The 25,959-nt window shown below is 43.0% G+C and overlaps 3 protein-coding genes across 4 annotated transcripts; 1 reads left to right on the plus strand and 2 right to left on the minus strand.

Annotated features, from left to right (window-relative positions):
- Positions 1-301: 301 nt before the first annotated feature.
- On the minus strand, positions 302-1,796 carry LOC310819718 (protein SET-like). Its single transcript, XM_083691066.1, has one exon. The coding sequence runs from the start codon at positions 1,564-1,566 to the stop codon at positions 796-798; it is 771 nt and encodes a 256-aa protein (XP_083547192.1). The 5' UTR covers positions 1,567-1,796; the 3' UTR covers positions 302-795.
- Positions 1,797-1,924: 128 nt separating this feature from the next.
- cdkn2aip (CDKN2A interacting protein) lies at positions 1,925-6,457 on the plus strand. 2 transcript variants are annotated; one of them, XM_083691246.1, is made up of 4 exons: positions 1,925-1,975; positions 2,909-3,158; positions 3,469-3,584; positions 4,007-6,457. In XM_083691246.1, the coding sequence occupies exons 2-4, from the start codon at positions 2,911-2,913 to the stop codon at positions 4,579-4,581; spliced, it is 939 nt and encodes a 312-aa protein (XP_083547372.1). In that variant the 5' UTR covers positions 1,925-1,975; positions 2,909-2,910; the 3' UTR covers positions 4,582-6,457. The 2 variants fall into 2 exon arrangements, with proteins under 2 accessions (XP_083547372.1, XP_083547373.1); XM_083691247.1 differs by lacking the exon at positions 1,925-1,975 and adding an exon at positions 2,558-2,589.
- A 3,939-nt stretch (positions 6,458-10,396) lies between these two features.
- On the minus strand, positions 10,397-11,385 carry cart3 (cocaine- and amphetamine-regulated transcript 3). Its single transcript, XM_083691662.1, has 3 exons — positions 11,176-11,385; positions 10,954-11,037; positions 10,397-10,724 (listed from the first exon to the last, which is right to left on the minus strand). The coding sequence occupies exons 1-3, from the start codon at positions 11,338-11,340 to the stop codon at positions 10,617-10,619; spliced, it is 357 nt and encodes a 118-aa protein (XP_083547788.1). The 5' UTR covers positions 11,341-11,385; the 3' UTR covers positions 10,397-10,616.
- Positions 11,386-25,959: the final 14,574 nt, after the last annotated feature.

Here is a 25,959-nt window from a genome sequence, read left to right on the forward strand (position 1 = left end):
GACCTGTCTTCCCTATATTTGCAATGTAAGTGCTCATAGTACGGTAGCTCAAATTGTCAATAATATTAATAAACAATACATTCTTAATTACCTGAAATCTAGACGAAATGCAGTGACGTGTGCCATATACTGATGGGAATTGTCTATCTGATGGATCCTATGCTGGTGCATTACTTGACATGTAGGTAGCACCCCCTGGCACTGTACAAAGTAAAGTTTTGTACTTGTGTCTATTTTCCTCGTTGTTGTTACTATAATTTGTTATCAATAAACGACACTGAAGAGCTTTTTTGTTGTGTTTTGTTTTGTTTTTATTTAAAAAAAAAAAAAAGAAAAAAAAAAAAGAAAACCTCATTGGTGTCTGTAAAACATTACAATGAAATTTCATCAACATAAACCCGAATGCGCCCCCACCCCCATACACTAAATAAGTGGCTAAAGATGCTATGATTAAGTTATCACTGCACCATGGCTTATCTATATTCAACTTAAACTGAACTTCAAACAGAAACTTTACTTGTTCTCCCACATCGAAGACACAAGCATCTACCATTAGGTCAAGAGGACATACTCAATGTCAGAGGCCGACACTTGAGTTTACATGTCTCAGTTAGGGCTACAGTCATCATGGATGTGTGACTGCAAGTCACCTCAGCTAGTTGGACTTCAGTAGAACAGGAGACAGCACAACATAATACAAAAATAAAAACAAATTATCTTGTTCCGAAGGGGTTGAAGGATGATTAAAGTGAAATATCTGGGGAAGGTGTAGGTTGGAATATATCCTTTTCACACTTAATCATCTTCACCATCATTGTCCTCATCTTCTCCTTCATCATCATCGTCATCCTCGCCTTCACCCTTTAGGACCTTTCCAAGTTCGTCTGCTGTTGCACCTGAGTGATCCGTAAACCAGTAGTGCAAGGGGTTTTGCCAGATTTCCTTTATGACCTCTCCAAGTATGTCTGGCTCTGCATCCGAGTGATCGGCGAACCAGGTGAAGAAGCTATCGGGTTCTACGTATGTCCTCTTCTTACCAGCTTTGTTCTGCGTTTGATCTGCACGCTTCGTCAGGTCCTCTCCAGCCTTCCATTTGATGTCACTGTACTTCGAAGATGGACTTTCATTGAAGCGGAACTCTTTGAAGAGGATTTCGTTCTCGAAGTAAGGGTTTTCATCAAAGTAAAATTCTATTCTGTAACCTGCCGAGACGTACTCAAACTCAGTCACATCTACTCTGGTAAGGTAATGAAGTGCCTCCTCATCCTCCTCACCAAGAAGGGCTGAAACTTGTGGATGGCTGACGAATATTGTGACCCAGAAGTCGGGGATTTTTGCTATGAGTTCCGACCGCTTCTGGAAAAGTGGCTCGCGTAATTTGTCGTACTTCTTCTCTATAATTAGAAGGTCCTCGCTGGCCTGTTCAACTAATTTGTCAAATGCATCCTGTACTTCATCAATTTGCATGATAGCTTCTTGCTGCTCTTTTTCGGAGATCCCGTCCCGTTTGTCTTGATTTGAGTTCTGCTCCTCTCTGCTGACTTTCGGCGCTGCCGAGGCCGACATTATTTTCGAACGCTGTAGATGTTTAAACAAAAATAAGTATTCCTTGTTGTTTGGACGTATTCTTCGGGAAGAGAAATGTTTGTGCCACTTTGGAGCGAGTGATAATAAGTCGTTCACCTCCGCAACAATGTAGAACGAGATAGACAAAAGCTCTACGAAACCGGAAGTCTTAGTGTTGGCAGTTGTAGTTGGGTTACGGCAAATAGGGTGAAACCAAGAGGTTGCTTATTGTTGCCAGTACACGCTTTGTCGTTGCCAAAATAATAGATCTGTTTTTTTCTGAGAGATAATAACCGGCAATTTCCGACAATAAGACTTCCGGTTTCGTTTTCGCGACTTCAAAATAAAAGCGCGAGGTAATAGAGCACTGTAAAGTGAAGAATAGAGCGACGCTGGAGAGCTGTTAGAGGTTAGTTAGTTAGCTAGCAAGCAGCGATCAACTCTATATCTTCCGTGAATACAGGCTTTTCTGTCTCAGATGTTATTATACATCTGAATATTAAGACATTGAGATACTATGTAATGCTAATTCATAGCGTCAACAACAACACAGTTCTGCTAGATAGCGAGCATCTGCTAGCTAGCTAGTTAGCTCCTCGGCCCTGTTTAGGCTTAAATGCTAATGCTGCTGGCTAGCTATTTTGACTGGTTGTGTTTAGGTAACTAGTCTGCAGTTTTTTAGCCGGCTTATGTCAGTTTCCTTAGACATAACAGCTTAATAAGTAACTAGGCATTAACAATTTATGCTGTTATAACTTTTAAGCTTTTAGTTAGGCTTTTGGCAAGTGGGAACACACCCAGTTCTCTTGTGTGATTGGAGCTTATTTGTTCCTAGGCCTACTAAAACGTTATCAGATTCATGCCACTGTGATTTCTCAACACCTGTGATTGACAATAATTATATGAAACTCGTATGCGACTCGTAAGCTGTCAGAGTCGCATGCTTCCTTGCGCAGTCATTTGCATGTCATACTCTGAGCTGTCTGTGATTAGTAGTGGAAGTAACCACATTGCTGTTGCCAGGTAGGTAACACGTGACATTAGTAGCTATGGTTACCATAGCACAAGATGATTAAGATAGATTAGAGGGCCCCCTTTGTTGATGTAGGTGCTGTAGCTACACTGTAGTAATTGTGACAGAGAACAGAGAAAATCTGCAACTTGAAATTGTAATGTGTCCTTGCAAATAGTTTGGGTCATAAAGTGCAGTAGAGGAGACCGTAGTTGTCTGTAAGTGTTTCGTTTGCCTGTAGATCAACTTGCAAGTTGTTTTCAATCTGTATTCCTCTGCAGCGTTTTTGATTATTCATCATGCACTATGTGGTTGTGTTTCTTGATACAGTGATGGCGGAGGGGAGGAGTGGAGATGACATTGTTTCAGAGTATCTGGGTCAGAACCCCCACCTAGCCCAGTGGGTGGAGTCTCTCAGGGGGCTGTGTGAGACCAACAAGCAGTGGCATGCCAGACGAGAGTTCGTCCTGAGGAACATGGAGACTTTCCCCATGGTTGAACCCGGCGTCCCCAGCTCCAGTATGGACAAGCTGCTCTCACTCTCCATGGTCTGGTCCAACCATGTTTTCCTGGGCTGCAGGTATGTCCAGAACACACAACCCTAACTCACCCTACAGAGCTGTACTGAGCTGTACTGGGATGGGCTGGCTACTACACATCCACCATAGTTGCAGAAACACTGCTGTAAAGGATAATGTGAAAGGAAAATATCAAAGCCAGCACAGAGTGGTTGGGGTCGGCCCAGAAGTGTGTAAAGCCCCAAATTTTGTTTTTACTCCACAGGATAATAAACTGTCATTCCAGAAAAAAACTAGAGAAAATCAAGCACAAGACCATGATAAAATCCAGGACACAACTGATTTATTTACGTCTGTTCTCTCATCCTGCAGGTACCCCCAGCCTGTGATGGACAAGATCAAGGAGATGGCAGAGGGAGTTGTTGTCCACGATGCTCCTGTTCGAAAGACCCGGGATGAAATCCTGGGGAAAGGAAAGAGGACAGCAGGTACACACAGGCAAATATGTGTGAGAGAGTACAAATACACAGGCAAATATGGGAGATGGAAGTCCATACATAAAAAAAAAATATTTGCCTGTGCCTCTATGACAGGCTCAGGCTCTAAGTCTCAGATCATGCAGTATGAGTAACTAGTTTGCCTCTACATTACTAGCCTAACTCCTATGAGAGAATAATTGTACTGTATTGAACAGCAATTACTGTGGTAGCAGACATGTTCTTCTGTAATTTGCCCTTAAACATGCATCGTTGGGTTAGATGACTCAACACCCCAGTCTTTTCTTTCTGCGCCTTTGTTTTGGTCCAATTACCTTGAAGTAATGCAGTAGCAACCCATCTCCAGGTGAAAGCAATGTTGTTGAGAGGAGTCCCCTACTCCCACTCAAGTTCTTTTGTATTGCTGTTTTCAGGGGGCGATTCTGACAGCTGCGGGAAGAGGACCAAGACGGGGCCTAATGAGGGAGGCAAGGCTGCAGCACGACCAGGAGGTCAGAAATCAGGTCCTCCACCACAGGCTCCAGCCGAGCATCAACCCTTCTTCAACCGCCTCTACAAGGCTGTGGCCTGGAAGCTGGTGTCAGCCGGGGGCTTTGGCCCCAACCTGGACCATTTTGAGATCCTGCGTGCCTGCGTGGAGTCGTCTAAGGAGAGCCTGAGCTGTGTGTTCGTGCCCCTGAAGGACATCCCTGACCTGCCGGCGGCCAGAACGCAGAAGGAGGGCCAGGTGTGCGAGCTGCGCTGTCAGACTGTCTACATGGGCACAGGGTACGGGCGTGACGAGGCTGCCGCCAAGGCCATGGCCTCCAAGGAGGCTCTGAAAGCCTTCCAGGGGCGCAAAGTGACGGTGAGGTTCTGCAGACGGCGCTTCAAAGGCAGGGATGTGGATGATGTGGTCCTGGTGGATGATCAGCCCAGGAACCCAGGGTTTCCCCCTGCCCTCAGTTACCCCTTCCAGCCCGAGCAACAGGGAGATGGTCCATCATAGCACGGTCAAGAGGAGACGTCTCTGGCCACCTTTCCCGGAGTAAAGAGAGATGGTGTGTGTTTGAATGGCTGCTTGAAGGCCGTCAAGGAAAGAGTACAGTTGTGGGTATGGATGGACACAATGAACCATACCACCGACTGAGTTGTTTTAAAGTTTTTTCTAATTATTTTGATTAGCCTATACAGATTGTTTGTACTGTTCTAGTTCATTTGAATTACTCAAATGTAAGAACGAAGGACGTTTAATTGTGCCTACTGCCTACTGCAGTTGAAGGGGAACAATTCAGAAATTATATCAGGTTAGCTAAGATCATATGGGCAGGCAGGTGGAGGCCAAAATCGGAGCACAGGCTCATTGTAATACAATCTATGCATTACAATGAGCCCATCCTCCGAGTTCTATCTCCACTAGCCTCTACTGCTGAGATCATATGGGTCGGGTTTTTAGCTGGCACCCTTTTTTTCCTCCTGTTGTTTGCACCTGTCCTCACGGCCCCTCCTCTGTAGCTGAGGGCTGTAGGGAGCAGAAGCGGACCTGCGTCACTGGCTCATTACTGGGCTCTAAAGCCCATTAACAGTGTTTTGCTAATGTAGGGAGTATAGTTGTAATTTTGCCATTGCTATTGTCTGTCAAATTAAATTAATCATCTTATCGTCCGTTGTATTTGTTGTTGGAATTATGTAATGATTCATTTAATTTGGCAGATAATTGTCATGGTAATGGCCAAATCAAAACTTTCAACAGATTCCTCACATTAGCCGTTGCAAAACACAGTGAATGGGCTTAAGAGCCCAGTACTGAACCAGTGTATGTACGTCCGCTTCTGCTCCCTATAGTGGCCGGCTATAGCTGCTGTTTGGCTAGCGTATTGCACCTGTTATGTGTTTACCCTGGAAAATCAGATCTGTTTTTGCTTCATCATTGTATGATATTGTGTTGAATGACAAAGGAGTAGGTAGAAATCGGAGGATGGGTCGTTGTAATGCAAGGAATGGAATGAGAAATTGTATTTTTACCTTATTGGGGTAGAGATTGATAGGAGGGCAGACACACAAGATATGTCGACGGTTGGAATCAAACCAGGGACCTTGCGCGTTAGTGTGCTACGCCACTAAGTGCCCCTAAACACACATGTTTGATACAATTTTTCATTCTGTTCCATGCATTACAATGAACCCATCCTCCACCAGCCTCTCCTGCAAAGGAGTGGGCGAAAGCAGGATGAGATGTGCCTCCCAGCCCCGTTCTGTAATCAGCTACTGATGTTGATCACAATGCTTCATGAAGGACACTTCTACGGTATCTCACGGTTCATTCATGCCATCTCGGAAACTCTTTTACTTCAAATTCACAGTTCAAAGTTCAAAGTTCTTTGCATAGAGCTTCCTATTGGTTGATTCTGATACTCTGCGAGTGGGAAACTCGAGTGTCATGTTTCTCCAACGAGTTTTGAAGTCGGAAAGAGTTTTCTAGTTTTCGAGCATCATCAGTACGGAGGTGATGCTCCGAGTGCACAATGAGGCTCGCCATTAAAACAGTTATCTACTGATGTTTGAAATTTCCCTCAGCGTTTTCATTCAATTTTATGCTGTTTTCTTGAAGGTCGTCAGGGAGTGAGACTGAGGTATGTTTTGGATAATAGCATGAGCTCTACTACCTAAACTACAGAAGTTCTATCTGACTGCATAATGATTTGAACTGTTCTTGTGTCATTACATTAGAATTTGATTTCACTATAATGTCTTTGTGTTAATTTTAATGCATAGGCTACATAGACATTTTGTTTGGTGTATTTGCAAGCTTTAGTTTTTTTGCCACTTATTTAAAACCACTTTGTTCAGTGTACTGTGTTTCTGTTTCTCTATTTTTGTTAATAAAAAAAATAATTTAAAGAACAAGTGTTGTGTCTTATCCACTTCTGCCTGTAGAGGGCAACATACATTCATCAAAGACTTGAATACAGGTTGATTGTCAGGTTGGCATGCCATAAACTCTACTGGTTGTGATCCTCCTAACTTACATTTGAGCCTTTAAATTTGAGCCAGTTAGTGATGATTAATAGGTTATTTCAATGTACCAGGGGAGGCTGGTGGAGGTTGAAAGGGGAGGATGGGCTCATTGTTATGCATGGAATGGGATTGAACACGTTTGATACCCTTACTCTATTCTATTCCATGCATTACAATGAGCCCATCCTCCCATTTCTACCTCCACCAGCCTCCCCTGTAAGGTACCTATGTATCCAGGATATATTGATTAGGTTGATTGATTAGGGTTTATGCATGGGTGATGCCTCACATGAACTGACAGGAAGAGACTAGTTGATGAGCAACACCAGGTTTCCTTCATGTGATCTAATAACTAATCTTTCTTTCTGTAACATCATAGCTGTCATAGTATATCAAAGTTATCTCTGGTACTAACAGATATATGTACCTAACCTGAAATGACCTCCATCTGACCCTCCCCACCCTGGGAGATATTAGCTAGCGTCATGGCTCAAGATAATGATAACACATGCTGTAACATATTGAATATATATTGCCAATGCCGCTGATTGCGACCCACTTTCGCATTCTAGTCCCCAGCCACCATTTTGACAAGTAATTGTGCGTGGTCACGCTAACACCTTCATTACGTTGCTCTCTTAGATGCATCCAAATACAATTTGAGTCATCCTCAGCACCTCATTACTCACGGGTAATAGGTGTTAGTCACTTATTAAACAAGCCAAATCAAGTCATTAAATCCACAGTGATTTAATTGCCATGCTGGTGCCTGACCTCCTGCTGACCTGATGCTGTCTAGTGAGTTGTTTCACCACCAGCTGTTCATTTTTGGCTCTGCAGTACTGCTGAGAATCACTGGACCAGGGGAGGCTTGTGGAGGTAGAAATTGGAGGACGGGCTCACTGTAATGCATGGAACGGACTCAGGAATGGTGTCAAACACGTTTGATTCCATTCCATGCGTTACAATGAGCCCATCCTCTATTTCTACCTCCACCTTAGTTCACTGCTGAAAGTGTTATTATGTAAAGAGCTGTTTTGCCAACTGGACTGTCTCCAGCATCATTTGCTGTGTGACCTGCTTCCTCTGAGTTTTGTTTGTGTCTGTGTTTGGGCTTTAAATAACTTTTGCCAAGCTCTATTGTTCTACCCCCACCTCAAGTGTCAGTTACATTTGCCCAGTGACAGTTTTTGACAGGGGTCAAAAATGTTTAAAGAGGGATTTGTGCTGTGCTATTCCGGACTAGTTGTCACTTGCACCTTTCCATCTTGCTACCACACACTATGTTACTAAACATCCATGTTTCCAAAATGAATATTAGGCAAGTAGACCACTCATTTCATGTAATGCATTCTTTAGGGATACAGAATCATCGATTTAGTTAAAGTAATGATCCGGACCTTTCTCTCCTTGATTATGTCAGGGTATTTTTAATCATTGCCATCAGCAGCTTCAATGACTGATCCTTTTGCTGGAGGCTTCATTTCAACACTTTCCAGGGTGTGGTTCATCAACTGTCAGCCAGTTATTTCCGCTCCGGCGCTGGGTTAAATATTAATAAACTTGAATGAAACTCACACATAGAGAAGGCATATACACTCACTGGACACTTTATTAGGAACACTATACTAATACTGGGTAGGGCCTCCCTTTGCTCTCAAAACAGCCTCAATTCTTCATAGCATTGATTCCACAGATGTTGGAAACATTCCTTTGAGATTCTGTTCCATGATGACTGTAAAGGAAATTTACGAATGTATCCGTAGATGACCTTAATATCTCTTAAGAAAAAGAAGAAAAACAACTCCTAATATGGTAATGTGACAAACAGGCAAGTTCCTATCTGAACTTGCCACACGGATGTGAATCCACAAGGCCAGTTTTCAAGGCCGTACTCCCTGTTCTCTGCACCAAATATTCTAATGCTTTGTACGCACTTCCCTTATCTAGTATGTATTAATATCTCTGTATGAGTGCTGCTCTTTGTCAGTCAGTCTACAGTGCTACTCTGATCCATACTCGAGTGTGACTTATTCTGTATCGGTGTTCGCTGTTTGACTAACAATAAATAACACGAAGACAGTTGTCTGTTTCTCTCCAAGAATTTATTAAACTCGGTTTGATTTCCACCACAAGGACATGATTCATCACGCAAACCCTGCAGATCTTTCGGGTGCACTTTCAAGCTATGAATCTCCCATTCTACCACATCCCAAAGGTGTTCTATTGGATTCAGATCCGGTGACTGGGAAGGCCACTGAAAAATATTGAACTCATTGTCATGTTCATGAAACCAGTTTGAGACGACTTTTGCTTTGTGACATGTTGCATTATCATGCTGGAAGTAGCCATTCGAAGATGGCTAAATTGTGGCCATGAAGGGATGCACATGATCAGCAACAATACTCAAATAGGCTGTGGCATTCAAGCGATGACTGATTGGTATTAACGGCCCAAAGTGTGCCAAGAAAACATTCCCCACACCATTACACCACCTCCACCATGAGAAGGTGTACAGGTGTTCCTAATACATTTCTCGGTGAGTGTATGTGAGTGCCTAACATGATTGACAGCTCAGGATATCTTATCCTATCCTGGACAAGCGCCAAATGTACCAAGTGGACATTTTGTGCCTACCCTTAGACAGTCTGTCATTCTAAAGTGTTCTAGAATGCTCCCTCATTATTAATGGGAGATAGGCCTGTCAGGGAGTGGAGAGTAGAGACCAATAAATGGGAGAGGCAGCCTGGACAGGTGTGACGGTTAAGGATGGAGCGAGAGATGGTAGACATCAACCACAGTGACGTAAGAGGAGAGGACTGGTAAATTGCAGCTATTTTGGGATATAGCTTTGTAAGGCGGGGTGGGACTGAGATAGATGCAAACAGAAGTGAAAGAAATTGTGACTTAAAGGGGGTGTAGACTTTTGCAAACAGGTTTTTCATTTTTAATAAATTATTGATTTTTCTTTCACTTTGAAAGTGTCCAGTAGGCTGTGTAGATCCATGGGGGGGAAACATCATAATTTAATGTATTTCGATTCCAGGCTCTTCTAGCCTATGTATAGACATAAAAACATTAGAAACAAGTTGTCATTGCTGATGATGATTTACATTTACATTTACATTTATGGCATTTAGCAGATGCCTTTATCCAAAGCGACTTACAACAAATACATTTGTTTCAGTAAGTGAATCCTCTATCCATCAGTCATCATAAGAAAAAGTAATCTATGGTAGGACCAGGGGCTATTGCCAGTCACAATGCTAGAAGAAGGAAGAATTACTTTTTTTCGTTTTTTTTTACAGGAGAGAAACTTCTACAGGGGGGTAGTGGGGATGAAGAGGTCTTCAGGAGGGACAGTTAAGATGTAGCCTGAAGAGATGGATCTTCAATCTACGGTGGAAGATAGGTAGTGATGAATGGGATGTTTCTGATTTCTGATACTGTGTGGCAAAACTGTACAGTATGTCACCATTAAGTCGCAATAGTCAGAATGCTACGTCCTCTACCTAGACAAGGTTAGTTGTGGCTGCACAGCAGGAGGCCGGTGGAAGTAGAAATCGGAAATCGGGTGGAGGGCTCATTGTAATGCATGGAACAGAATCTTTCCATGCATTACAATGAGCTCGTCCTCCGATTTCTACCTCCACCATCCTCACTCACAAATCCCAATGCAGCGCCAAGTGCAGTGACGTTCTATTCATCATAAATATCATTGCGCATTGTCTTCATAACAGTTAAATTGCAAAAGAGACCACGCAGGCTGCTTTACAAAACGAAACTGTTTATTCTGAGCCATGTGATTACATTAACATAGAGTTGAAAATAAAATTCAAAATTCAAAAGCCTTTTTGGGTTTGGTCAATCTTTTAAAATGCATCCTGTCACTCCACATATTGTATCATAAAAATATTCATATACATATCACATGTAGCCTGTTCTTATGACATTCTAACATTATTATGTAACATCATTTCAATTCATTTTCATCAACTTGCAACTTACATTCAAAACAAGTCAAGTTCACAAGCATTTAAGCAGGAAAAAGTTACAGAACGCTCCGCGAGGACAGTCGCACATTTTGCCGATTCTCGCTCCCTTTCTCACGGCGCACTGCTCTCCGACGTCGCACTGAGTGGAGAGGGTAAACAAAACATAACGGTTATAGGACTATTATGTCCGCAGATGCACGGATAACCTCAATCAGTTTACATTATGGAAAAAGAGACAGCGCACATTTTTTTACAAGCATTTGGTGAAAGTTATAAAAGGTTGATTCAGTCGGGTTTTGGCGTCGATCAACTTTTAGAGGATTGATTTCCATTTTAAAAGTTAGATTAAGATTTTGTAAAATATTTACCGTAGGAACTTGACCGAATTTCTTTTCCCACAGGGGAAGTCGTTTGGTCTGCAGCTTTTCAAGAACTTCTTGTAGTGCCCCAAGCTGTTGAAATATATCCACATAACAAAGACAAAATGAAATGTAATTGTACAACAAACATCTCCAATATTCTGTGTTCAACAATCGCGCAATTTAAAATCGCTCGAGTTGAACTTTGATTATAACAGAAGTTAAACTTACCAGCTGCTTCTCGTTGGTCAAGTTCGGATCTTTGGGGTAGAACTCCCGTAGGGCTCGTGTGTCGAGGTTCAATTCTGAATCCGAGTCATTGATTTCAGCACCAAGAACGACGGACAGTAGCACCGCGCAAACCAACGCTCTTGTCCATAGTCTGGAGCTCTCCATGGTGCTAGCAAAGAACGAGGCGCACAAGAGAATATATCTTCCCACTCCAAGAAAGTCCAGTTCAAAATACTTAGGTACTGCAATCCACCTTTTATCTGTTTCTACCCGTGTCAGATGTCGGTGACTTCGTTTGCTCCACCTTAACCATTGATTTTTCATGCGTAAGAGCGATGGCGTGGTGAGTCATTGTTGACTGGGTTGTCATTGCGTGAAGTTGCGGGCGCTAAAACGTACAAGGCATCAGCTTTTTTTTTCTTTGTCGGTAGAAGACGTTTTTTATGACATGTCTTAGGATACCTGACAGAAATAGCACATCTCTAATATCTATGCTTGACATGATGAAGCGGTCCATTTGGGTACTTTTGGAGAGCACAGACGGAAGCAATATCTTCATGATGAAGATTATACCAGAGAGACTGGAATATATATGAATTCATTGACGCATATTCAAATGTCTGATATTAGTTTTGCCAACGTATTAATCCAACACTTTTCAATTAAGGTATCTATTCACATTGTTGAATCAATCCAGAGGTTGTTTCTTCATGAAATAGGAATGGTAGGACAGGTAACTATGAAAAGAAATAGGCTACACTTTTCATTTTCCTTGTAGTAGAAAATTAAAGACCAAAATAGCTACCCGTACCTCAAATTAGGTGTTTTGAGACGGTAATACAACTAAAATAAAGTGGTTTAATCTTGTTGTCACCTGTTTTCCAATAAGGACACCCAGTGGTTGACTGCTAAATAAACATGTATTCTCCCTGTGTGTGTGTGTGTGTGTGTGTGTGTGTGTGCGTGCGTGCGTGTGTGCGTGCATGCGTACTCAGCTGTTGTGTGGATCATTTGGAATCTTGACATTTCAGACACAGATTTTATTGCTTTTGCATATCTTATGTTCTTGATCATCTGTGTTTGTGACAAGACTGTTAGGTGTTTCCCGGTTTGGAGCTGGCTACCATGAAACCTGCTAGCAGCAGCTTTGATCCTTTATTTGTGCAATCCCTGCTTCCGATCTGGCAGCCGCAGACGAGGACCAGGACGCTTGCTTTGATTGTGCTGCAGACTGCATGACTCATTTTTCTCTTTCTCTCTCCAATTACTGACTTAGACGCTGGATAACTTTTGCATATTCACAACAGTGTGTGTGTGTGTGTGTGTGTGTGTGTGTGCGTGTGTTCATTTAGTTCTGCAGTCTTGAATACTTATCAATTATGTAACATTTGTAACGTAGTACCCGAAGCCCACAGAAGCAATTTACTATGTATCTCTTATCATTTCATCATTTGTATATTATTTTATTTTATTTATTTAATTATTATATTTAATTATTTGATAAACACAAAGAAGTGATTGTATTTTTGTTGTGATGTTGTCAGGGTAGGCAACACAGCCTATCTGCTGCCATGAGATATTTTCCTCTCATTGATATATTTCCTAATGAGCCCAAACAACAAAGGAGCAATTAACCTGAACAAGGAGATCAATTAGCCTTTCTTATTGACTATGGAGACGGCCGAAAACCAACTCACAGACTGAGAACATTAAGACAGAACACGTATAGAACATGATCTTTCCAGCCAAATACTTCAAAGTTGGTGGTATTCCAGAGCACACTCTCCTACTGAATGTCTCTATACACAAATAGTCATGCACTGACTACCAATCTGGGTGTTTTTCAGTGCCATTTTCAGTGGCATGACGCCTCTGGAGGAACCTGTCAATGTCAATGCGATGACCATGTCTTTCATAACGAGGTGACTAGAATAGACAAATCTCCCCATAGGGCTAGACGTTGTTTATACAGTGTTAGGCTGAAAGGATCTCTGATTTATCAGAGAATAAAGCATACATGTATGATGTTTCAATGGGCACAGGAGTTTGAGAGAGCCATCTGAATCAGGTGTACAGGTGTCCAGGTGGTCAGGGGTGGGATGGGGGACAGGTAAGTGCTGTACGGTTGAGTGGAGGCTGGTGGAGGTAGAAATCGGAGAACACATGTTTTGATACCATTCCTCATTCCATTCTATGCATTACAATGAGCCTGTCCTCCGATTTCCACTTCCACCAGCCTCACCTGGTGATGTACTATATAGGCATGTAGGAGTGGGGGTCAGGATATTCTAAGGGCATCGAGGAGAAGAGGGAGGCAAGTGTGAAGAGAAGGGGAGGGAGTGAAACAGGTGCTTTAGGAGATGAAACGGAGGAGGCACAGTTTTGTATGAATAAGATAAGGTGTTTTTTTGCATCACCAATCTATGTGGTATCTCATAGGTGGGCGATCAAAGGGATGGAGTGAGAGTCAGGGTTCCAGGGGTGGTGGAGAACAGAGACAGAGAGCCACAGGATGTGAGCTGGGTGGCCTGGGTGTAGGACCTTGCTGAGAGGAGGAGAGGAGGCACGCTGGCCGTCTCTTGACTCAGAAAGTTGAACTTTGCTGTAGCTCAACGATGACTCATGCCTCCCCACTGCAGCTGGGATCGAGGTAGAGGAAACACCTTACCCAGTAGATTTCCCTTCAATACTTTACTTTCTGCCTCAAATAATACTGCAGCTCCAATGCTCAGGGGAGTCTGATGGAGGAGGAAATTGGAGGATGGGCTCATTGTAATGCATTGAATGGAATGACGAATGGTATCAAACATTTTTCTTCTCTCTACCTGAGGATCAGCTCCCGTTCTGCTGAGCAAGTTCTGAACCTCACAGTAATTCTAAATGTATGATAATGAGGGTTCAGTATTCTACACAACAGCAATACTTTTTTTTGTTACACTTTTTGTGTGTGTGTGTGTGTGCGTGCGTGCGTGCGTGCGTGCGTGCGTGCGTGCGTGCGTGCGTGTGTGTGTGTTTCACAGTGGGCTTCCTGTTCTTTGAACTCAATTCCCAACAGAAAGGCCTCCACTATTGTGTGGGAGAGATCAACCTTCATTATTAACTCTATCTCCCTTCCTCCCATCTTCCTTCCATCTCCGTAATAAGCCTCTGCTGTTTGTCTAAGAGACACACCTAGGTTTCAATCCATTGGACCTGAAGCTGTGGGAAAAGTAGACAGTAATTAAATTAAACAAGTTAGACAAGCCTCTCCTGCAGCCATTCTTCCTGTCTTCCTGTCTCCCCCTGCTGTACTCAGACCTGGTCAAAGGGAGTGACACACTAGGGGGAGAGAGGGGAAGGGGGAGGGGGGAGGGGAGTGCGACAGGGGGGGCCTCTAATCAACAGAGAAAGAGCTATCTCTGTCCAGAGCTTTAATTATGACCAGTCATGTCACTCTCACTAAGACACCTCGTTACCACAGGGCTTTACACAGCCAGAACCGTGGAACTCTCTCTCTCTCTCTCTCTCTCTCTCTCTCTCTCTCTCTCTCTTTGTCCTTCCATGGGTGTATGAGGGCACTAAAAATCAACTTGAGTTCAGCTCTTCTCTCACAGACTGGGTTGTATGTATGTGTGTGGGGAAACACTAGCAGGCTCCTTTTGGTTGTCAAGCAGTATAATTTAACTTTTGGCCAACCACCATATATCTATGTGACTGGTGTGTTTATACCATCCTGTGACTCATGTCTAATTGCTGGATATCAAATGAGGGATATTGTTTCTATGCAGATATGTGCACTAATGATGACTATTACTTTTGACGGGAAGCTCGTGTGAAGGATAACTAACAATTTGTATATACAGAATCAGATCACATCTCTTGCAGACATCTACAATTACCAGACCCTGGTCTTAGAAGCTCTGTGCTATGTTCTGAGTGGCTGTCATTTGCAGTGTGTTCTGACTGGATGAGTCATTGAGGTAACTGCCCTGTTGTTTTAATGCCCGTTTTAGAGTTTAACTTGTCTGCGAAGAATAATTCCCTTTGTCTCTCTGAGCTGTCATATCCTCAAATTCATTCCTGTGAGTACCTCGATGCCAACTGAAGTTTGCTATTTCAACAGTTAAACAAGTCCTTTGATTAAAAGTTTTTGTTTCAGAAAATCGTTGGAATAGATTTAATTGTGCATTCTATGATGTTGTATAACTTTTGTCATTTTGACATTTTTTAGCTGATGACATCCTGGTGCAATGTTATTGCACAATGATTAAAGTCCCAAAATTGCCATTTAGGTCAAAGTATTCTATTTTCTTCGCTCCTCTTAAAACTTTTTCCCATGATTCCATGTATGACATTTCAAACAGCTATAGTGCTCCAAAGTGTGACGTGGCTAGCCTGTTTGTAGTTAGCTCCCTAAGTCAAATATAACCCTCTGAACCCTCTGAGTCAAACAACCTTTCCAACATATTTTATTGAGAATTGCTCCTAGCTATGTCTGGGGTTACTTTCCCAATAGCTCCGTGAATGACTAACATCACCACTTGGTGCATCCGTTATTTGAGTATTTTTTAGTAAGAAAAGCCAGAAAGCAAAACTGGCTGGTGTGGGCCATTAACTGTGCCTTCTATAATGTTGTATAAGGGGCACTTGTGAGTAAAAAGATGTCACCTAAGTCAGACATCAATGAACAGAAAATTTAAACAGCTCTCCATGTTATGGTCAGATCTAATGAACCCAAGCGCGGACACAGAGTCAGGAAACGAATATAAAATAATAAGGTTTTTAATAACGGGGGCTGGGAATGGGACAAGCAGGGGAAAATGACAAACGTGGTAGGGCAGGCAGGCAGGTAGGGCAGGCAGACAGACAAGGCAGGCGGCCACGTAGAGCAGGTAGGGCAGGCAGACAGACAGGGCGGGTGGCCACGTAGGGCATATATGGTAGGCAGGGCAGGTAGGCTCGGCAGGCAGGTCAGGCAGGTAGTGCGGTCAGGCAGGTTGACAGGCGGACAGGTAGACAGGTGAATAGCCGAGTAGGGTTTCTGGGGAATAAAGGAAAGATGATCAAAAACAAACATGAGGACTAGTATCTAGAATACTAAAGAGGCCGAGAAGCTAGACTAACGTGTAGAAACACTGAATATTGATCTGGCGATGAGTGGATGGGAAGCCGGGGTTTAAGTACATCACGGAGATGAGCAGATGGCCAGCAGGTGTGTAGATCGGGCAGGTGGAGAAGATGAAGGGAAACGAGAACCGGAGCCTGGCCACGCCCACACACAACACACACAGACAGACAAAGACAGACAGGAGAGAGTGAGGCACTGGCACAGACTAGGAGGAAGTGGAGGGCGTGACACTCCATGCAAAAGCCCAGAGACTAGATCAGGCTAGAAATGTAACGACTGAATAGCTCCAAATCAGTGGAGGCTGGTGGAGGTAGAAATCAACTCATTGTAATGCATGGAATGCAATTCCCCTGCTCCAAATATTGCTTACACGTAATCTTAGACTAATGAAGCAGTCAAGCATTGGCAATGTAAGCAAGCATTGGCAGATTACATGGTAGTGGGTGGGTGGGCTGGCATGATTGAAAGCGGTCAGGTCATCTATACGTTGTTGTGACAAGTCCTTGATCACATCTACATTGTGATTCAAAGCACTCCAGGGTTCCCTGCACACTGTAGGTTAAATCAGAAAACTTTGTTCACAGTGTGTGTTCAAAACAGCAAGGGGTTTCACCTTTGTTCACACTAAGGTCTCAATAGACTGACTGAGCAACAGGTATTTCAATGATGGCTCTATCAATGTCAATGTCACCTCTATGGTAAGTACTAACTGATTATTACCGTGGTTTGCTGTATTATTGGCCGTGAATTGTAGCCTGACAACAACCACATCACACCAGGATTTGATAAGAAAATGAAATGAGAGAACTGTTGGATGATTGTTTTTTACACTGTTCTGTATCTAATAGAGAGCATCAAGATATCATTTTGTTTGTATTTAACCTTTATTTGTCCAGGGAAAACACACTGAGAGGTCTCTTTTGCGGGTGCACTCTTTCCACAACATAAATGCAAATACAAAACAACACATTCAATGTACAACATAGTAATACAAACTACACTCACTAATTAATCAAAACAAGAGCCTGCCTCTGTGAGTTGGTCCATAGCCAAGGACTTAAAATGACTGTGTGGGACCAAGTGCTCTATTCAAGATTCAAGATCTCAAGATTCAAGATGGTTTTATTGTCATATGCACAACAATTACAGAGCAATCGCTGGCAATGAAATTCTTAAGTCTTGGGCTCCTCCAACAGTGCAATAAGAAGTGTAAATAATAAAAATAAAAGAAACAACAACAATAACAATAATTACCTAAATACAAAACTAAATAAATGTAAATGTAAATGTAAAATGTAAAAAGTGAAATGTAAACAGACGTTTTTATCCAGATGTCGACTGGTATAAAGTGGCATTTTATAAAGTGGCATGTTATAAAGTGGCATAGTTAAAGTGTCATTGTGGTGAGCTAAGTAGCTCAGGAGTCTTATTGCCTGTGGGATGAAACTGTCCCTGAGTCTGGTGGTGTGAGACCGGATGCTGCGGTAGCGTCTGCCAGACGGGAGCAGCTGAAACAGTTTGTTGCTGGGGTGATGAGGGTCTTTAATAATCCGGTTAGTCTTCTTCCTGCAGCGCTGAGTGTAGAGGTCCTCCATGGATGGCAGCTCCGTCCTGGTAATGTGCTGGGCAGCTTTCACCACCCTCTGTAATGTCTTACATGTCTAACATCAAGGCACATGTGGACCGGACTCAGAACAATTACAGACTTTAAAGGGACTACGAGTGTGACTGAGGAAGTGTCTCCATCTCTTCCAGATGACCTTAACATCTACTTCGCACGTTTTGAGAGCTACTCTCCGGCTGAGGAAGTACAGATGGACCAGGACCCCTGCACACTAGCAATAACAAGGGCAGATGTGTGCAAATCCTTCAAAAGGATTAATCCACACAAGGCCCCTGGACCGGATGGCATACCTGGCCGGGCTCTCAGGGTGTGTGCAGATCAGCTGGCAGGTGTGTTTACAGACATTTTCAACCTGTCACTGCTCCAGTCGGTGGTCCCCACATGTCTCAAAAAGTCCACCATCATCCCCATCCCAAAGAAGTCAAAAACATCCTGCCTCAACGACTACCGACCAGTAGCACTCACTTCCATCGTCATGAAGTGCTTTGAGCGGTTAGTCAAATCATTCATCACCTCCTCCCTCCCTGACTCACTGGACCCCATGCAGTTTGCATACAGGGCAAACAGGTCCACAGACGACGCCATCGCCCTCGCCCTCCACACTGCCCTCTCCCACCTGGACCAGAAGAACACATATGTGAGAATGCTGTTCATTGACTACAGTTCAGCATTCAATACCATTGTGCCCTCCAAGCTCGCTGTGAAGCTCAGGGACCTCGGGCTCAACACCACGCTTTGTGACTGGATCCTGAGCTTCCTGACGGGCAGACCCCAGGCAGTGCGGATAGGAGGCGCCACATCATCCACCCTGACTCTCAACACCGGCGCACCCCAGGGCTGCGTGCTCAGCCCTCTCCTCTACTCCCTGTTCACACATGACTGCGTGGCCACACACAGCTCCAACACCATCATCAAGTTTGCTGACGACACGACCGTCATCGGCCTGATCACCGACGGCGACGAGACGGCGTACAGAGAGGAGGTGAGAGCCCTGACATCTTGGTGCCAGGACAACAACCTCCAGCTCAACCTCAGCAAAACTAAGGAGCTGATTGTGGACTACAGGAAGCGGCAGGGAGCCGGGCACGCCCCTATCACCATCAACGGGACGGCAGTAGAGAGAGTCAGCAGCTTCAAGTTCCTCGGGGTCCACATCTGCGAGGACCTGACCTGGACTCACCACACCGACGCCATCACAAAGACGGCAAGACAGCGGCTCTTCTTCCTCCGCAGGCTGCGGAGGTTCAACATGGACTCCAGGATACTCTGCAACTTCTACAGGTGCACCATAGAGAGTATCCTGACTGGCTGCATCACCGCCTGGTACGGCAGTTGCTCCGCCCTCAACCGTAAGACATTACAGAGGGTGGTGAAAGCTGCCCAGCACATTACCAGGACGGAGCTGCCATCCATGGAGGACCTCTACACTCAGCGCTGCAGGAAGAAGACTAACCGGATTATTAAAGACCCTCATCACCCCAGCAACAAACTGTTTCAGCTGCTCCCGTCTGGCAGATGCTACCGCAGCATCCGGTCTCACACCACCAGACTCAGGGACAGTTTCATCCCACAGGCAATAAGACTGTTGAACTCCTGAGCTACTTAGCTCACCACAATGACACTTTTTAACTATGCCACTTTATAACATGCCACTTTATAAAATGCCACTTTATACCAGTCGACATCTGGATAAAAACGTCTGTTTACATTTCACTTTTTACATTTTACATTTACATTTACATTTATTTAGTTTTGTATTTAGGTAACTATTGTTATTGTTGTTGTTTCTTTTTATTTTTATTATTTACACTTCTTATTGCACTGTTGGAGGAGCCCAAGACTTAAGAATTTCATTGCCAGCGACTGCTCTGTAATTGTTGTGCATATGACAATAAAACCATCTTGAATCTTGAATCTTGAATCTTGAATCTAATCCAATTAGAGCCTCACTGTACTGCGCCAACTGACCCTAAAAGCGATGGAGGAAAACCTCACATTGCATAACATGCCACAACGCTGTATCTCTCTCTCTTTTTTCAACACTCCTCTTTTCCTCTTAACTTTGACGCAGTTTATAATGTTCCCAAGCTGCCGGTACTTTCGTCCTGTTGAAGATGAATCTCCTCATTTTAGGCAGATATTTTTTTCTTTTCCACCATAAATGCCTCTCGTTAATCTCTCTGTATTTTGGACATTATCGGTTTCCTTAGTGCCGATGCATAATTCATTGGAGAAATATGCTCTGTTTCATTGTTGAGTGGGTGGAGGATATGATGAATGCACAGTTCTGTCAGCTACCAACATGAAGTCTCAACACTCTGATCTTTTAAGCCTGTTAAATGCAGTCAAAACATCAGCTGTTCAACCCCTTCATGCGTGGGCTAGTGTAAGTCTGTTTAAGCTGTGTTTGACAATAGAATGTTCAATGTAATAATGCATCTCACATACAGTGCCTTTGGAAAATATTCAGACTCCTTCACTTTTTCCACATGTTATAGACTCAATTAAATTAAAATGGATTAAATTAAAAGAATTTGCCATCAATCCACACACAATACCCCAGAATGACAAAGCGAAAACAGGTTTTTAGAAATGTCAATAAATGTATTGAAATTGAAAAACAGAAATACCTAATGTACATAAGTATTCAGACCATTTTCTATGACACTCTTAAAATTAGCTAAAATGCAAAAATGTCACTCAATAAGTTGAATTGAGTCCATCTTGGTGCAAGGATAATATCAATTCAACTTATTGAGTGATTTGTTGATGACATTTTTGCATTTTAGCTAATTTTAAGAGTGTCACAGCAAAGGGTCTGAATACTTCCACATGAAGTATTTCTGTATTTCAATTTTAATACATTTACTGAAATTTCAAAATGTGGAAAAAGTGAAGGGGTCTGAATACTTTCCGAAGGCACTGTATGAGTCAACAATGGAATCAATCATCTGGGATTGCCTTGCTGAAAAGTCAGATTTGATGAATCGGTGTCAGGCGACATGGACCCAAGCCCCTTTCTGATAATGGCAAAGATTAAGAATAATAATCTGTACATGACAGGGAGATCTTCAGTCCAACCCTTCAGTCCACCCTTTTCTCCTTCGTTGAGGCTTGAGGCAAACAGCACAGTGCTGTGGAGTTAATTGGCTCAGTGAACATACACACATCATCTTGTCGGCTCTGCATCCCTCAGCAGTCCCCTTGTGCGTCAGTGTGAGGTAATTAAGGGTTCTGAGCTCAAAACCTCTTCTCTTTCCGTCTGCCTACACATCTTTTATTTGTTCAAAGGACATGTTTATTTTTGTAATTGCATTGTATTGTATTGCGGCTGCTGTGTAAACACACACACACACACACACACTGAAGCCTTTTTAGTCATACAACCCCTCACATTACAAAGTTCAGGCCTATCTACAGCATTAAACACATGTGACATGTGATACGCTTTGGAAGAAAAACACTGGAGCTGTGCACTACAACCATCCATTCAATTCCATTCAATTTCACCTTTCAAGACGGTAGAGCTGTTTCTGGAAGGGGGAGGAAGAGAGGTGGAGTAAATGTGTGTTGTGTGTGGGGTCAGGGTTGTATAGTCATCTGTTCTTTAGAAATGAAATATACAGAAAGAAATGTTGGCGTACAGCTTTTGATTCATTTTGCAAACATGGTTGGAATCACTGCAGATCACAAGAGAAGAAATGTGTGGTTCCAAAATGCCATAAGTCTTAAATGATTTCATCAGTTTCATCCAGCTCATAAATCTCTTCTGCATCCCCGTCATTGTAATGCATGGCACACATGTTTGATACCATTCCTCATTCAATTCCATGCAATACAATGAGCCCGTCCTCCGATTTCTACCTCCACCACTGAGAAAAATCCGCGTCCCACTCAGTCAGCATAGTCCAAAAACAATGATTAAAGCAGAGACGTTTCTCACAAACCACCAAGGAGAAATCCACAGCACCTCCATCACAAAACAAGTAGAGAGCCAATACCTGAGTCGATGGTGGTGAATCAGCCATGAATTTAATAAGAATTAACAACAACTCTGACATTTCCATGAATGTCCTTTATTTACAGAGACGGGGAGGAAAGGTAATTAGTGTGGAGTAAAGCGTATCCATGGGATTATCTATTTCAAACAGTTCACTTACAACGTGATCACCACCGGAACCCTTGCCTAGTCAGAGGAGGTTTAATTACTGAAATGCCACTCTCAAAAACTTCCCTTCGTTTTACTCTGTTTTCATGTCTTGGTTTCTCTGTTGTTGGTGCTGGTCATAACTGTTCATAGAGGATAGATTGTGATAGGCTACAGTCAGGGAAGGCTGGTGGAGGTAGACATCGGAGGATGGGTTCATTGCAATGCATGGAATGGAATGAGGAATGGTATCAAACACACATGCCCATTCCATGCATTACAATGAGGCTGGGGCAGGGGCTGGGGCTGAGGCTGAGGCTGGGGCAGGGGCAGGTGCAGGGACTGGGGCTGGGGCTGGGGCTGGGGCTGGGGCTGGGGCTGGGGATCTGTGTCTTGCTCTAACTCTTTAAAGTTATCAACAGCTTCTCTCATCATTGTGTTGATACAGAGCTCAGGTCTTCTGTGGAATCTCTCCAGAGAGGACACTGGCACAGGTCAGTGCTCTTCCACTATCTTGTGATGCAGGTATTGCAGAAGTTGTGTCCACATGGGATGGTGACTGGGTCAGTGAAGACATCCAGACAGATAGAACATTGGAACAGCTCTTCACACTGGAGACTGCTGGGGGCAGAAATACTGTATATATGAACCAGACACAATTTATGTAGTTTTCAAATCTTTACAGCTTAATTTCAGTTTTACGTCTATGAAACCTAAGGTCAGGCTTAAACGCCCTATCCTTATGCATACCTCACCTTTTTTCCTTTTTTTTGTTGTAAACAAAACAGTTCTTCGCTGCATGTTCATATATGTAACAGAGATGGTTCAGAGACCATGCTTGTGTGATGGCTAGTTCTTCCCCTTCATCTGCATTGATATACTCAAAAGAGTATAACTTCTTACTCTTATCCAGTATTTACAGATCAGTGCAGATGAGAGAGAGAGGAGACGAGTAGAGGAAGCCATTTTAGACCATGGAGATGTACTCCAAGCTTCAGTGACGTCTTCCAGGTGCTATGACAGTCCAAAGTTTGATTCTTGCGGTTTTATAATCTCTGCAGCTACAGTATAGCAAAATATTTTGTAATTGATTATACAGGCATTAGCTATAATATACAGTATATGATATTGGCTGGATATGTTCTCTGGGGTTTGACCCTATTCCACTGTGAGGATCAATGGCACAGCAAATAACTACTACTGAGTCTCTCTCTCTCTCTCTCTCTCCTCACCTGAGTGTGTTCAAGCTGTAATATCCACAGGGACAGAAGAAAGTGGAGCTGTGTGGAGAGGCTTTCTGAAGAACAGGCCAATCTTACCTCTGGTGTGTCTCTTTATGCAGCCTGGTCATATGTATAAATTCATCCACTTTACTTAAACTCCAGTACAATAACGTTGTTAACCCACCTGAGGCAGGATACCATGGACGACTGATTAACTCAATTCCTTGCGACCGTTATGATTTTGTGCATTGAACTCTATCCTCTAAGTTAATCTCTCACAGAGAGAGGCGTTAAAGGTAGTCGCAGATAGGAAGAAGTGGAGAGAGCTCCCTGTCGCCTAATGTCCCAATGGAGATGAAGATATATTGCTTAGCCTATACTACATTTATTTTATTCTACTGAATATTTTTTACTAAGAATCTCATTCTTGATAAAGAGTTGCAGTGGAGACAATAAGGATAGGTCATACATTTAAACCTGATTTGCTATTCCATGCATTATGATGAGCCTGTCCTCCGATTTCTACCTCCACCAGCATCCACTGGTCTACATGCAACCTGGATATCTGAACTAGCTTCCTCTCCTCGTCTCCTCTCATGAAGCTGGACTGTTAACTTAAAGCTGTTGGTTTTCACCAGTCAAGCAGTGGAGGCAGGTGGAGGTAGAAATTGGAGGACAGGCTCAAGGTCCTCCGGTTTCTACCTACACCAGCCTCCCTTGTCGTGAAGTTATTTGACATAAATGCAGTTGAGGTGACTGAGACAAGTAGAGGAAGCCAATTTAGACTACAGTAAGAATATTTATGACATATGACAGACACTGGATAACTCCAATAATCACCCACAGCCACCTCTCATATTGAATTCAGTCACTTTATTGATCATCACCCACTGACATTTAATACACACTGAGAAAAACAAAACCTCACTAAAGTCGCTCTCCAACACCCCCCCCCCTTCCTAAAGTAATTCGTTGGTAAATAATTAATTCTGGGTGAGAGGTGTTTATTAGGGCTCCTGTAATGGCAGACATTACTCACTGAACCTTCTTCCCTCCTCACCGGTGAACCCAAGTATTGAGGTAACGTCTTATTGTCTGACAGTCACATTAGAATCATTTCTTCGTTTGGGGAATTACTTTAGAGCCCAGAGGTCGTTAGAGACATGGTTTAATCTCCTCTCGTTGCTCTCTGATGGAAGACTGTGTTTCAGTCCCAGACAGTGTCTGTCTAAGGGAGGATCGAGCACCGATGTCTGGAGACTAAGGCACAGAGAGGTCCTTGATTCAAATTAATCACATGACAAAGACTTATTTATTTCAGAAACACCTGAATGCCAGATTTATTTTTGCTTTGAGGAAGTGGTAAAAGAACGAAAGAGGGTTTCACCATTCACGCTTTTGTAGAGTATAAAAAGGAATACATATGACCAAAACATCTCACAATGTATTTAAATGTGTACATACAGTAGGGTTGATCAGAGAGGTACTGTGCTTGATGTGGGAGGGTTCAAAGGTCAAGTTTGGCATGTAAATAGTCACAATTTGAACCTCAGAATAGTTACCAAAGTGTCAATAATGGGGATGTTATGTTGTACACTACCTATCTTCTGCCGTAGACTGAAGACCCATCTCTTCAGGCTACATCTTGACTGTCCCTCCTGAAGACCTCTTCATCCCCACTACCCCATTTTACAGTTTCTCTACCATAAAAAACAAAAACAAAAGAGTTCTTCCTTCTTCTAGCATTGTGACTGCCAATGGCCCCTGGTCCTAGCAGATATTTGTTTTTCATATGATGACTGATGTATAGATGATTCACTTACTTTAGACAAATGTACTTGTTGTAAGTCGCTTTGGATAAAGCCGTCTACTAAATGTCTAAAATGTAAACATAAATGTAAAATGTACACTATTGCAGTTAGTACTGAAAAATAATCCTCAAATGTGTCTTTTGCTTTCCCACAAGGATTTGGGGAAGGTCACTTAAAAGTTAAAAACTGTTTGTCGCCTGGAGATGTTCGTTCTCTTTTTGTGACTTTACGAAACTGCTTGTCAAAAATAGTTGTCCTCAACGTTACTTAAATCTCTGTCTCAGGCTTCCAGTCTTTTCTATGCTCTCCATCTTTCCATTTCCATCTGAGATGATAAGAACAATCGTAAACGAACAGTGCCCTCTACTGGCCAGAAACCAGACTCAAAGCTTAGGTCATCAACTCAAACCAACATGTCAGTGGAGGCTGATGGAGGTAGAAATCGGAGGGCGACTCATTGTAATGCATGGAATGGAATAAAGAATGGTATCACACGTGTTTGGTACCATGCCTTATTCCATTCCATGCATTACAATGAGCCCGTATTCCAAATTCTACCTCTACTAGCCTCCACTGCAACATGTATAGTAGTGGATAACTATCTATTATGAGTAGAATAGGGAAAACATAATCAAATGTGTTGATGTATTAACTTAACAAAGTGCCTTAATGATGAAATTATAGGCGAGGCAACACAGAAAGAGACTAAACAACTGATACCTATTGGTAATGTGGCCAGTGTAATCAGTGTAGCCTTTTCTCAATTGGTCGGAGCAAGTTGAATTCCGGGGCTACAGTTTGCATCAACTTGCTGTCTGTTTCTTTAGGAACACGACTCCTCCGTTCTCCTCTCGTGTCCTCCTGAAAACGCA

Source organism: Argentina silus (genome assembly GCF_951799395.1).
Source record: "Argentina silus genome assembly, chromosome: 19".
Classification (NCBI taxonomy): domain Eukaryota; kingdom Metazoa; phylum Chordata; class Actinopteri; order Argentiniformes; family Argentinidae; genus Argentina; species Argentina silus.